Source organism: Camelus bactrianus, chromosome 8 (assembly GCF_048773025.1).
Source record: "Camelus bactrianus isolate YW-2024 breed Bactrian camel chromosome 8, ASM4877302v1, whole genome shotgun sequence".
Taxonomy (NCBI): domain Eukaryota; kingdom Metazoa; phylum Chordata; class Mammalia; order Artiodactyla; family Camelidae; genus Camelus; species Camelus bactrianus.
In genome coordinates, this window is record NC_133546.1 from 9,305,015 (window position 1) to 9,320,566 (window position 15,552).

At 38.3% G+C, this 15,552-nt stretch overlaps 1 protein-coding gene across 8 annotated transcripts in view; it reads right to left on the reverse strand.

Moving 5' to 3' along the window:
- Positions 1–15,552, reverse strand: part of ARID1B (AT-rich interaction domain 1B) — a 378,713-nt gene that overhangs the window by 106,474 nt on the left and 256,687 nt on the right. For all 8 annotated transcript variants that reach the window (XM_074368093.1, XM_074368091.1, XM_074368095.1 and 5 more), the window contains one exon: positions 6,592–6,835. In XM_074368093.1, coding sequence (XP_074224194.1) covers positions 6,592–6,835 — 244 coding nt within the window. The remainder of the gene's footprint in view (positions 1–6,591; positions 6,836–15,552) is intronic.

Below are 15,552 nucleotides of genomic sequence, written 5' to 3' on the forward strand. Positions count from 1 at the left end.
TTTTTTTTTTGACCAGAATATCTTCTTGTTTGTATCTGCAGCTATATCAGCCCCTACAGAAATCTACTTAGCTCTCACTTGAGAAGCAGAGGGTAAACCGGGTAAATCTGAGCACTCATACAGAAGAGCTCTAAATATACCACAGTGCTGCCCAAAGAGTTATTTTCCATATTGAATCTAATATGTAACACCCTTTTTGGAATTCATTCTTTTAGTGTCTAAGATTCTCCTGAGGGGTACAAATTCATTATGGTTAGTTGGTATGCTGGATGCATCATTCACCATCCAGGAACTGACATGATAAAGCTTCAGAGAATCAGGCTTGACCATAAAGTAACTGGTGCTTTATGAGAGTGGAAGGGCTATCTCTGGCAAAGCCATTTCTGCAGGCTCTTAAAACCTGTGATCCTTTTCAAAGGACAGCAACTTAAGTTATTTGCCAGGTATGAGCCTGTGTGAGCCGCTCCGCCCAGGGAGGCACGTATGCAGAGATGCTCCAGGGGAAAGGCTCCAGCTGGCTGGAAAGGGAGGAAAGGAAAGCTTCTGGGGAGGGAGGCACGAATGGAAAAAAAATCGGACCAAGAGGGCAGCTCTTGAAAGATTGATGAAAGACTGCTCTCCCCTTGCCCTCCTCCTTCCACCTTTACAGTCTCTCCGCTCTCAGACCAGCCTGGCCCACGGCCTCCTGCTCTCCTGTGGCCAGCAGTCAGTCTGGGGAGGAGCGCGGTGGGAGGTGAGACACTTCAAACAGCTAAGCACATAAAACCTAAAAGGAGGGAGTTTTACTTTCATATCTGATGAAACTTTATTTTATTTCTGTCTATGACAACTAGGAAAATGCTCTTTGATTGGTTTTCTCATAATAAACACCTAGTACTATCCCAGAAAAAGAACAGCTTGAAACAAATGTCTCTTCGTCATGACACTAATGAGAATACCTAATTTTCTCTCTTCAGGCCCAGTCTATTATAATCAATAGCCCCTTCGCTGTCAGATCAAAGTGACTTAACTCCACCTAAAACTGGATTTGGTGGTACAAATGTCAAACGCTTAAAAAAAAAAAAAAAAAAAAGAGTGGGTGAAAATCTATTCAGGAATTTACAGTTTCTAACCTTAGATCTTTGTTAATAAAACCCATGAACAATCTTCAACAGTCCAAACATTTAAAGTTTTAATAGACAAAAATGTTTATCAGGTTATGAACAGTTAATACCTGCCTGCCCATCACCACCCTCCCCACCGTGTGTTCACCCTTCTTAATATTTAAACACTGCTGCTGCTTACAGCACATGGAGGAAAAAGCTGACAAAAGACTTCGGCCAATAAAATAAAAATTAAAAAAGTTCAGCTTGTTTACATTTTTGCTTTGTTAGTAAACTGTAATGGTTGGCTCTGGAGGCAAGACAAGTGGAATTAACATCCACTAAATCTTCTGGCAACAGCAGTGCATTCTGATGTTGTGCTGTGTCAGCTTCCACTATGTGTTAGGACGAATTAGGCCTGGTGTGAGACCTGCACAATACGTTCAAGACCTGAGTTTATTCTCCTTAAACCAAGGTAAAAAACTCCAGGCTGCAATCCAGGAAGCAGCAAAAGTACAATGCAACTGGATCATTTATTAGAAGGGAAACAAAATGTTTAATACCATACATTTCAGAATCAACTGCACCCGACATTAGCTTTGCTTTATTTATATACGTGTATACGTGCACACTACCAATTAGAAAGATGGAGAGATTTCATTTCTGTCTCTAAATATAAATACATATATGAAGAAGAGAGGGAAATGAAAACGATAAGTAAAAACCAAGAAAATGTATAATGGCCTTGGGGGAATGTGTAACGTTTACATTTCTGTCCTCAAATGCTTATTTAGATTTAAACAACCAGGTTGAATCCTTCCCCTTCCAACTACAGACAGCTGCAATGCTGGAGCCCAGTAATGTGCAAACAAAGGGAGAGAATCCATGTGGCTACTTACCACAGAAAAACCTCCATCCTGCTTTTCCAAAGAACGCAGGAAGGAAAAGCCCCACTGAGTTAGGGATGTGCCAGGGCTGATACAGTGCCAGTGTATTACAGAAGTTGTTCCCACGACACTCACAACGTTTGTGAGGCAGCATGATAGGAGGGCAAATTTGCAGTGGGTGGAGAAACAGTTTAACAGGCAAGAAACAGACTCAGCCATTCGGGATGCTTTACTGGGCTTTTGTTTATCTACCTCTGTGATACTTCTCATTAGCTGTCAATTTCATTTACCAGTGCAAAGTTGGAGAAAAATGATTGCTCTTTTTCGACAAACCCCAGGAAAGCAGCACTGGGAAGAATCCCCTCAAACATTTTGGCTTCCCCTCTCCCCAGCTATCAGCTACACAACAGCTGCACATTTTAACAATGACTTGCTGGAGAGACAATGATCGAAAGAGCCAATCTGTGACACAGGGAGAGGCATTAGCAAGATATAGCAGGAGGTAATGGGAGAGAAGTGAGGTCAGGAAAAACAAGTTAGTGCTGGGAATGAGAGGAAGGAAGGGAGAGAAAAGAAAGCAAGAGGCTACAGACAGAAAAATAAAGGGAAATTCCAAACAGATGTTCCCAAAGCAGCAGTTTGACTATCACGCTCTGGGTGAGGAACCATGCAATCTCTACCTGACATTTGTATTTCACTGGTACAGACTCAGAAGCAAATAAAGGTAGACTGTAAATTATCATAGGATCTAATGTACAGATCAACAAAATTTAATGTAAGGACTAGAGCTGGGAAAAGGCGGAGGTGAGATTAATCAATGAGCCTAAGGGATCACTTACTCTCCAAAGAACAGCGCTTGTACTTAACAGTTAAATAAAAAGCCAAAAAAAAAAAAATCAACTTTATGATCATCTTAAAAAAAATTGTACAATAGAAGCCACATAGGCTAAATGGAGGGAAAGAAAAGACCAAAATTTTTTTTCAATAAAAACCTGCATGATTCTTAACACACCCCATAAAGTAACACCACATAAAATTTTTGATGCTCATCTATCAAAAATGTATGTTTTCATGTCTCTGGGCTTAGCTGTGGGAACAGAGTAGAGAAACAGGTGGTATGCGGACTCAAGCCACAGAGATGACTACCTAGAGGTCCAGGGCAAGGGTGCTGATAGCTGTGGCTCCTTTATGTCAACTACAAAAGGGTGCCCTTTCCACCAGGACAGCAGCCTGAATTTCACTCCCATTTTCGCCTCCAGCCAATGGCCCTGGTACACTAAGCAACCTGCTCAAGTGCATGTGGCAGCCCCTGGCCAGGAACACAGAGAGGGCAGGCTGACGTTGTCTCAATATATGCAAAATATGTGAGAAATAACCCAGGATTTTGAACTTCATTTATTGTTAAATTTTATGCTAGACTTCCTGCCCAACATATCACACAGAAACCTATTTGCCTATAGTCCAAGTGAAGCAAGGGTTTAGATGCTTGTCTTCTGTCTCCTCTTAACCTTCCGAGACACATCTCACCAAGAAGAGCAATCGATGACCTTTTGTTTTTTCAAGTTAGGAGAAAAATAAATTCAACTTTGTGAAAATACATTATGCTTTTATGGCTAGCTCCTGTGGTCCAACTGAATAACCTCAGTAAACACAGCAAATCATCACTGGAAACTTTAAATACATGTCTTCTGAACAGCACAGAGTCCCAGTGGATTAGGAATCAGAAGACTTGTTGCCAAAACCAGCTGTGCTGTTCTGGACAGTAATGGTCATGGACAAGTCTCAACACCTCAGTGTGAATAATGATGACTGTAATCACAACAATAATTAACATGCGCTGAATGTTTACCACATGCCTGCTTTATATGTAGTAACACATTTAATCGTAATACACCCTATGAGATGTGATTATTATCTTTACAGATGCAGAAACTGAGGCACAAAGGATCAGAGGCTTGTCCAGGACTACATATTAAGTGGCAATAAAATGAGGAGGTGAGATATGATGATTTTAAAAGTTTGTCCAGTTCAAATGTTATTTGTAATTTACCGGGGAGAAAAGTGAATAAATGCCAAAACTTTTCAGCAGATTTTCTAAGAGGGTATTCCCCTTAAAATAACTTAAACATTAAAGAAATGTTCTATTTGAGAAGTTTCATATAATTCTATTAGTATACAGCTTCACACTCAGCAAAGTTAGTTACGAATTAACTTGACTGACATGCTTCTGAAAACAAGTGGAACTTCCGCTGTGTAACCTCCTCCCTGTACTGAACTTCACCGACCAGTCTGATCAGGCATCACAGAGAGTAATACCGGCTGCCGTACGATGAAGTAAAATGTAGGCCCTGGCCCTGGGCAGTCAGAATTTCTGACACGAGTTTAAAAAACAATTAGCCTTAAGCATCATTTCCAAGAAAGCTGAAAGTTTTCTATTAAAAACTCACTTTCCCAAGAAGTTAGCAGAGAAAACTAACATTCAGGTTCTCCCCGCAGGTACTCTGAAGGACCGGCCTCATTTATGACGGGGCTAACAGGTCATCAGACATGTGATCCACCAACTTTATCGTGTGCAAAACACAACTAAGTACTGGACTCCGGGACCAGTTCCATCTGCCTCCTCTACAACGTGTACTATTATCACATATCCAAAGCGAGCTCTTTTGTAGGGTTACGTGTGTTCTATACTATATCAAAATCCAAACAGTGAAATAAAAGTTTCAAAATCCCCATCTGGAATGATAAATATACGTATGAAAATTGTCAGATTGCGAACAACCCATGTCAGGGATTTCAAATGAAAAACGAAAATATCTTTATACCTCAGAAAAGTCTTCATTCAGGTTATTAAGAAAGTCCTTTTGATCCAATTCAGAAAGAAGGAGTAAGTTCTTCTTTGACAAATACACTATGTTACTTATAACTTTCCAATGTTCAGGTAAGTAGTATCTCAATAACCAACTCAATACCAAAAATTGCCTCAGGAATTCTGGAATACAGAGTATATATAGCTTTAAAAATGTTAAAAGCAGGTAAATCCAGGTTTTATGACAATCATTATGAGGACAAATATTTTTGAAAGAAAGGTAACATAAAAATGTCTTAACAAAAATGTATTAAAATATAGGTATATTCAACATATGGATCTTAGGACCATAATATTTAGTCAAAAAACTAACTTGGAGAAGGCCACATGCAGTATTATTGGGGTGAGCACATTTCTTCATTTGCTCAGACCTTCATGGTTTATGGCTGTTCTATTGCAATTATTAATAGCAACCCTTATATACTCAGAAGTGTCTCAGCATGTTTAATAAATTATATAGTCATTTAAAATATGATATATTTCTAATAAAACTCGTAACTACATAAAACTAACAATATATACTCTAGTCAATAGGTGTAATAAAATTCTTAAAAAAAAAAACAAATCCCCGAACAACCCAAAAAGAGTGATTTAAAATATTTTCAGAGAATATTTGAGGCAGGGGAGAGGTATAGGGCCAAACATAAAGAAGGAATATACAGGTGGAGACAGTAACACCGTAAGACTCAAACTGGACAGTAGGTCGTAAGTGCTCACTTGATAGTTATGTTTCATAATTAGCATTTTTCATATGTTCATATACATCTGTATATATATATATATATATATATATATATATATATATATATATAACATCCAATTATAAGTATTTATTTAAAATATAAAAAGAGTAAAGGAGTAAAAAGGGATAAAACTACCATCTACATTTTCAAGATAATAAACTTGCAGAAAATTTATCAGCAATGCAATATCAATTCTCATAGATTAGTCAAAAGTGTTTTCTGGCAGCCACCTGCATTACCCTAGCAAAAGTTACACAGGAAAAATAAATTACATCTAGTTTGCAGATAACGGAAAGCTAGTTGCTTGGTGGGTTTGAACTGATGATGTTTGATGTAAGAAAGAAAGCTGAATGAGGATGAGGCAACTGACCAATAAACAAGTAACTAACCTCAAGTACATAATAAAGGAAGCAAAAAGTACAGAAGTAGTATGACCACTGAAACAGCTGACTGCGAGAGGTTAACTGGAACAGGAACTCCTTAATATCAAAGTTAGAAGGTAAGACTATTAACAACAAGGCCTTGGAAGTGTGCTGGCAAATTAAGACACCAATAAGTACAAACACTGAGAATATTTTTAAAAATAACTGCCGTGGTGTAAATTTAAAAGAACCCTAAAAACTAGGGCTAGCACTACCCAACAATCTCACCTTAGTGGCACGTATCAACAGAGGATCTTCTTTAACAGAATCATTATGAAACATATGCTAAGAGAATAAATAATTTTCTGCATAAGTTCAGGGAAATGTGTAAGCTGAAAATATCAAAGAAATTCATGACTGTATTCACTGAGTGTTTATGTTCATTACTTGAGTATCTTTAGGAACTGGGAGTCTTGTATGCTTTGGTGATAATTTAGAGTTGTACTCCTAACACATGGTCAAATCCTTAGGTTTTTAAATAGTAAAATAATAATAATAATAATAATGGTACATATGTTGCTGTTGCTATTGATAAAACACTAGGTCTGTATTTCTTACAGAGTAAAATAATAATTATTAAGAAATGAATACCTGGAATACTTGCAGGAGAAATTGGGCCAGATCGGGACTGGTTGCTTCCTACAGGAGAGCCGACAGGAGAAGGCGATGGGCCCCCAGGGATGCTGGAGAGGTGGGGAGATGCATGCGGAGAGAAAGGCGACTGAGCCGGATTGCTCTGATCCCCTTGGCTGCTCGTGGACCCGGATGCACTGACTGCTGAGCTCAAAGTTGCTTCCGTTCCGGTGGGGAGGTCATCGATGGAGCCAGACAGATCCTAAGAAAGAAACAGTGTGTATTTATTAGATTAACACATATTTGGACCAATACATGTTTAAAACACTAATTGAAAACCATAACAATGCCCCCTTCAGCATCAGAGTTTTGCTAGGTAATGCTCAAAATTCAGAGCATGGCCACTTGTTACTAGAAGACTTTAATGACGCCTCTTATAAGTTGAACCCACAGGATCTGGTCTATTGCTAAAAAGTGAATAGAGTTCTACCTCTCTTTCATAAAACTATCCTATAGCTTCCCTTTAAGCTGTCAGTATCTAGTCTAATAAACCTGTTCAAAAAGTCACAGGAAACAGCACTCTAGGTGGTGATGTTCCACTTGAATGACATGCCTGATTTGTAAATGATCATTTCATTAAACTGAAAACCAGAGACTTTGGATCCTTCTATTTTGAAATCAACATTGGAGGACTGTCTGAATCCCAAACTTCTAATGTAATAACAGTCAAGATTTTAACCAAACTTTTGGTGAGAAATTCTTCCATTTTAAGTAGTTGCGGAAGTGCTGTTATAAGAGTGGTATGTGTATTTTTATCTCATATTGTGAAAATAAGTCCCTTTGAAGTTATGTTGGCAGAAATGAGTCCTAATGTTAAATCTTACTTTCTGTAACAGTTTTAAGTTCAACAATCTATAAAGTCCTGTAATTTTATCATAACACCCTCTACAGCAGTTATTAAAATCCCCATTTGACAGATAGAGAAGTGAAAGGTCAGAGAGTCAAAGTTATTGTTACTAGTTGCACCATGGAGAACAGACAGCATCCGCTGAGATGAAGAAGGGAGAATGAGAGAAAAGGAGGAGCCTGTCTTTCGCACCCTCATCAGAGCCAGAGGAGGACAGTCTTCACCCTGGTTTTCTTCCCCGCTGCAGCACCGGCTCTCGAATGCGGCCCCTGCCAGCAGCAGCCCGAACCTGAGCGCAGGCCTGGGCTCCCAGATCACTAAGCCTGCAAACCCAGGTAAGGCCCAGAGCTAGGTGCCAAACGAGCGCTCAAGGCTAAGCTGCAGGATAAAACATATTTGTCTTGATAATTGAGGACTAAATACTGCAGAATGGGATCAGAAATATCAGGTTATGCCACCATCTGCAAAGCATATTCAATCCTAATTGACACCTTCCACTCATGCAATTTTATTAATGTTTAATTTTATCTCTGCTTACTACTGGGACTGCTAAAACTAGGGCTTTGCAAACTGGTGGAGGAAGATGCTTACAATTTGAAGAATGAATCTAGACCGGAATTACAAAAGAGGCCAGGTAAAGCAGAGCTGGTTATAGCTTTTCAGGGTACCCCAAAATGTCACAAAGCAAATTCAGGATTAGGATCCTAGTCTCCTGGAAAGTTTATCTGTTAATCATCTGTTATATTATTTACTTCTCTTTTTAACATCAAAATTGCCAATGATTAAAAACACATTCTAAAGAATAGCTGATGAAAACGTTACAAAAAGATGAATGTTAGAGAAAAACAAAAATGTTTTATGCTAAAATTAACATCCAAGTAAAATAGAGAATAATCTTCAATGTCATAACTGCACTTATGAATAAGAAACATAAAAATAGTGATTGAAAATATCACCCCTAGAAAAAGTATCATCAGATCTCCAAAATAAAATGAGGCAAACTGAATCAGATTTTGAGAATTCAGAGAAACAATATATAAACACTTCGACTTAGGGCACACAGACGAGACGAGACGCAAGATTTTGCACATATTCAGCTGGTAAAACGCTGTATTCAACTTGATCATGGGTTCAGCAATAGTTTGAGTCACACTTTCAGACTGAACACAACTTTTGTGAAGCTAGGTAAAAACAGAGGAAGATTATTAAGCAAGTAACATGCTACATACAATGCAGAAAGTATTCACATTTCAGCAATCAAGGCGATTATCTGAGTTCCTCAAACAAAACTTAAGCTAACAGATGTCCACGCATGCTGACATGCTGAGTGCTGAAAGGGATGACAGGACAGGACACCATCTGTTTCTCCCACCTGAGACTGAATGCTGCCCCCTGCCCCACCGACCCCGGGGAACAGTCTCAGAGCCAGGGTGGCTGGGGGTGTGGAAGAGTGGTTAGGTCTTGGATGGTTCTTAAAGTGCCTGCTCCCAAGGCATTTCTTTCCTAACTTGATATAACCAACTCATAAAGGTGCAAAGGGACACACACCTGTGCGCTCTTCAAAGCAGGAGGGCTAAAATCAGACCCTACCTATTTTTGCTCTGCCCACAAGCCAAACAGTTTTAAATGACTGAAAAAGATAAAAAGAGTAATATTTTGTGGTATGTGAAAAATATCTCAAATGCCAATTTCAGTGTCTTATTGGAACACAGTCACAGCCATTCCTTTATGTACTGTCTGTGGCTGCTTTCGGGCTGCAATGAAAACCCTGAAAGAGACCCTGTGGCCCTTCAAAGCCTAAAAACTTTACGATCTGGCCCTTACATAAAGAGTGCCGACCTGCGGTACCTAGTATGGCTTGTGATGCCTTTACCTCTTCCCTCGGGGAAAGCAGAGGACAGGTCTCAGCTGAAATGCATGGTGACCCAAGTGCGTTAGGAACTGTACAAGCTTCACCAAAAACAGGGACTGACTCCACAACTACACCCACCTGGAAGACAGAGTGGCAACCAGACAGAGACTAACCCAGGGAGCCCCCAGTAAGAATGGGTGGTGAGCTCCACGTACAGATACCCTCTCTAACACCTAACAAACACGTATCACTCATCAACAAGGGTCCATGACACAAGAATCAGTTGGGAGGAAACATGTTTTTCATGCTTTCTTTAAAAAAAAAAAATTGGTGGGTAACTAGATATAAAATAATTATCTTCTATTATACTACAAAATGGAATTAAACATAGAAAAGATAATGAAGATTCAATTTAAAAAATCATTATTTGAAGTTAAATAATTTTATGCAAATCTTTCTTCCTAAAAAATCAAATTGTTACTTTGAAAATTTTTAAATTCTCTGCACAACCTATTAATTTCTTCCCTGTCCTCCCTTAAAATTCACCGTTATGGTTGAAAAAGTGACACGGATGGGTGTTAAGAGAGCTTCATTCAAGCTGCAAAGGCATGAAAAACATTTCTGTTATTCAACAAGCTGATCAAGGAAATATCAAGAGAAAAATATAAAAACGGTGGCTTTCTTAGTGTTCACTTGTCATCAGAATTTCAGTGCTGACTACACCTCAGTGTAACAGAAGAGTAATAAAACGATGTAATTTCTATATTACTGTTATATACACACGTAACTTTTGTATGTAAATTACAGAGAAATATTCCCGCCCTGCAGATACTTAGGGTATCCATATGTATAGCTATCTTAACAACATGTTAATAAAAGAAGTTCAACAGTGGTTTAAACATTCAGCCTAGTTAACAAAGAAGCTCTGTAACTAATACCCCTCCAGAGGACAATTTAGTCAGCAGGGCACCAACTCTATCCTTCTTTTATAAGCACTATCAGATCTATGATGCCTGTAAAGAACAGAGAGACCTTACTGCATCTCATTCTAACCAAGGCACCTTCAAGCTACAGTGCTTCCATTTATCTTGCTGGAAAGCTGGCAGGTAAGGTAATTGCAGGGAGGACTCTTTTAAGGGGCTGGAGTCTCCCTGCCCCACAGCGTTCCTTACATCCTGACTCTTTACTGATGGAGTGATGAGTAAGGCAATGACTTCACGGGCTCATGCATAGTAAATTCAGTACTTTGCCATGACAATCTGATTTGGTAAAATCTTGCTATCAAGTTGGGTTTTCAACATCTGACATCACTCAGAATACAGAATACTTTCCAGCACACCCAAAAATAACTCTTAACTACCAATGGTTAGTTTATTTTTAGAAAATCAATGACTTTTTTAAAAAGCTTGTTTCACTTTAAAATTTAATTTTAATGAAATTTCCCTGCAAAGACTTTCCCTCTATAATCATCACCCTTCCATCCTCTGCCCATGTAAAATGTTCATTGTAACCCAAGTGACAAGTACAAGAGATTTCACTGCACTTCGAATGAAATGCCATCGGGGAGCAATAACAATCCTATCAGACTCTGACAAGAGAAACACTTATGAATTTACATACAGCACAAATATGTTCCTGATTCAATAAGATGGGACAGGGTGGGGGAGGACAGCAGTGGAGGAAAGGATATAAGAACATGCCACAAAGGAGCACAGGAGGAGTTTCTAGAGATCTACAAATATATAAAATAGACATAAAACATTAAGTATAAATATCCCCTTACGGATAAATATTGTATACAATCCTCCCTAAAATATTTTACATTCATATCTTATGACATCAAGAGACATCTTTGGTTTTGATGGTATTCAATTTATCTAATAAGTTTACTAAAGGATAAATTCAGTCAATGCTGGTGATGTCGTACTGTCTTGAACTGGGAATAAGTTAGAAAATTTTACTCCCTTGTTTAATTAAATAAGTGGGTTTTTTTTTTTTTTTAAAGCAAATCAACTCCAAAATACTCTCAGCTACAGTTCTCAATACAATTAGTTGATGGTATTAGATCAGCCACTGGTAGAGAACCGCAGAGCATCACACACACTGGGCATCTCTTGCTCAGAAGAGCCCCAAGAGAGCACGAGGATAAACACTGAATTAGAAACAGAGAAGATATTTCAATCAATGAGACTAGTTCAGGTCTCTTGTTTAAGGATTTTAATAGGATACAGTTAATGATTTCTCACTGTGACTTCCCAGGGGTTTGAAGCACAGGTTAAAATGTCAGCTCAATGGTCTTTTAAAAAGTCTCTCAGTCATCTTCAAAAGCAGAAATAGTGCCTCTTCTCCTTTTTAGAATATTGAGTATGAAATCCAGGCGTGTAGTTTTTTTTCCCTCTCTCCAACTGGACCCTAACTTTCTAAGGGCAGTGACTCCTTGTGCCAGGTGTGGTGCTAAAGAGAGGAGGATCTGACTGGTCACTGGTGAACGCCACTGAATCTGTAAGTTCTACAGTAAAATACAGCTGCAAACATTATATACTGTAAGCCAGCACATGCAAGCATTTCTAAATATTTACCATAAATGCCCTACTGAAAATGATTGGGATCTCTATTAAAATTTAGCAATGAATTCTCGGCCCTCTGTTTCCAGTTAACATCCCAGAGGCCAAGCATCCAGCCTCATTAGATACTTAGCTCTTTGGAAACTGTAAAATCACTTCATGCCCTCCAACCTTATTTTAGAACTATTACTTTGGACATGTGATACAAACACACCTTGAAGTTGATGTTAGAAGGGAGACAATAATTTGACTGACATATATGCACAAAAGGAAAAACCTCACAGTGACTCTGTTTAATTTCCATGTTTGTAGGCTTCTTTTTAGCACAAACCTGTGTAACAGTGTATTTCAAGACATCCACCTAAGTCCTTGCTGCTTTCATTTGTCTAGACAGCAAATGAGTTAAAAGCTTAGACTTCCTGTCTAAGTGAATTTAAAAAATGCAAAGGCACAGAAAGACAGAATCCATGAGGAAAATCCTTCTAAGCACTAACTTTTAGGCCTGTGGCATCTTCTTACAAAGTTATGTATATCTTACTTTCTACTTAAATATGTTCAAATAGCAAGTATTTATCTCTTTCTTATATGCGAAAATATATACAATTCTTAGCCTTAAGATTTATGAACTCAGCTGGAAAAAAAAAGTCTGATCTTAATTTGAAAATAATCATGAGCTCAAAAAATGACAATTACTTCATATCCAAAGCCAGGGCTAACACAAGGAAAATTAACGAGTCAGAATTCATTGTAAGAGAGGTAACCAAGAACCCCTTTTTGGGGAGATGACTTTCACCTGATTCATCTGCATTTCTTTCTCAAGCAAGGATTCTATTACGGGTAAATCTCATTTTAAAGGGACGTTTACAGGATGATTAGCTAAACTGATACTTCACAAAAGCAGGATTCAGAGTTAAGCATACTATCATAAGCAAAAATGTTTATAACGGTTATACTTCCTTTGATTTAAAAAAAAAATCAGCACCTAAAATAAACGCGATGGTCAGAGGTCTTTGGGTTAGAGCCGCTGATGTGAAATGTGCTGCCTTTCTAAACTGAGACGTGGTAAACAATGTACGTATGAAATACGCATCATGTAAGGGGATTTTTTGTCCCACTGCACAGGCCTCAGGGGGATCCTAAATTATTCTTCGTTTTTGAACTCTGCTCAGGGAGATTCTCTGCTCTTCCACTATTAACAGCAGTCTCGAGACACTGTGTAGGAATAACAACAAATAGACCCTTTAACACAGCATGGGCTGTCTTGAACTTAAAAATAATTTGTGTAAGAAAATGTATTTTATAGTTATCTTTTGGTTATATGAAATTTGGGATTAACTTTCATCTGGAAATAACACTACCCTTCTTGGTTACAACTGTAGGACGACCCTCTCAGGTGATAATGATGACACATGATCATGGAGATTTGGTTTTCAGTGGTAACAACTGTAACTACCATTCTCAGCAGCACAGATATTACGTACATTTTCTTACATGAGGAGACTACAGCATCCTGTTAGTTACAGTCCATTGTTCTTACCAATTGAAATGTTTTTAAACTGATTCCACTGGCCAACATAGCCAAGACCCTTCCCGATTCAAGTGAAGGCCAAGTCAGTGCTGAAAACACAGCAAAGACTCACCTTTGAATAGCTGCTGGCCCTTCGTTATTCTAGGAGCAATGGTATCTTTAAAACTGTACTTGTTAATACAAATGACAGACTACTGGTGAAATTAAAGCTATGTAATAAAGTGAGAACACTGAATAATTTGGTGACGGATATTTGTCCCGAGTCTTACCCTTAGGCAAGCATGCCCTCTCTTAGGTCTGCAGACGGAGCCCCGGGGCGGGTGGGTGGGAGGAAGTAGGAAAAACAGGTAGAAGGCAGTTTTTATACGTGGATGACATTTTATATTTAAATTGGCCTGTAATAGGTGATCTTGTACACGTAAATGTTCTTCTTTCATGAAGTCTTGAAGAAGAGGTACAAACAGCTAAACAGGTAAATTCTAATAAAAAGCAGAAATTCTGTGATGGGGGTGAATTAACAAGCGTTGTAAAGTAAAGAATGGTATGTCTTCAGCCAGGGCACATCTGCCCAGGGGCTGCTGTCTGGTCCAGACTAGGAGTGAAGGTGTGCCCTGTGGACAAGTGGTCGGCAGGAGGCAAGAAGAACTATGGGAAGGCAGCCACTCAGGGAAGGACGCCACCAGGGAGGCTGGAAAAGCAGAGTGAGAGAGGATGGGGCTGAAGAGGCCACTGAGGGCAGCCATGAGTGACCTCACGTGCCTGTGCCAAGGAATAGGGGCTTACAGTTTTACGAACTAGGGAGTCAACAGTGGTCTAAAAGCCGAGTTTTAATATTACCTAACAAGGAAGAAAATACGATGGGGTGTCAAATGAGAAGTGTCAAACATTTAAAAGCACCCCCCCAAAAACCCCTCATATTTTCAAGTGTTCATGAACAAGTAATGCTTTAAACATGATTAAAATTACAGGTACCATTTAAGAATAAATTTGTAAAGTGTTTTCTAAAAATCTATATATTTTTAGCACTATATAAAATTTAATGAATAAAAGAACAACAACAAACATGCCTAAATATATATAGTCAGGGTTAAATACTGATGTGCTTTATAACTACAATAATTGCACAAGCCTATATTGTCGTCCTACCCATTTCAGTTCTGTGTAAGAGTCAATGGATAAAATGAGTTGGAGGGTATACACTTTACCATTAAAATAGCCCAACTGTGTCTAAAAACTGTGAGTAGCATTTGTCTTTAACACATTATATTCTTTAACTATATTCTATTCCAAAGCCAGTGGCTCCTGAGACATTTACTTACAAAGGAGAAACACTCGCTTATGACATGCGGGGGCAGCGATGTGGGTTTGGGGCTGGTGCTTTATAAATATCAATGCCAGGTATGAAACTATAAGTATGAATGACCCATGTGCTTTGAAAGCAAATTGACAAACGAACAAGATCTGTAAATATGTAAGATTTAGAGCTTGTCCTCTGATACTAGGTTTTATTGCTGAAAGTATATCATAAACCTTTATAACAGAAAAGCAATCAACACCACCTTTTGTATCTCTCATGGTTAAAAAAAATATCCCAAATTATTGTTTACCTTAGAAGTACAATTCTTAGCATGTAGAAATTCTGAAAATAAAACTTAAAAGCAAAAAGGCATGAACCCTCAGGAGACATTTATTTCTTCAGTATACAGCAATGAAATACTTTAAAACAGTAAGACACAGAAACTGCAAATAAATTAGCAACTGAAACAAACAAAAAGAAACAACTCACAAATTTTACTGAGTCTACATGGACTAAAGAGAAGTTTTATTTGTAGAACAACACTAAAACTTAGTTATTTTGACATTTTCCCCATCACATGAACTACATGAACATACACCCTTGTTCTATATCCTTCATTGGGCTTTTAACACTTTTTGTTTTGAAATGACTTTAGATTTACTCAAAAGTAGCAAAGACAGCAGGAGTGTTCCTTTACCTAGCTTCCCTTACTGTTAACATTTTACACAGTAACCATGGTACATTTATCAAAACTATGAACTTGACATCAGTACAATATTCTTTTTTTTTAATCTTTTTTGGTTTTTTTTTTTTTGGTGGAGGGAGATAATT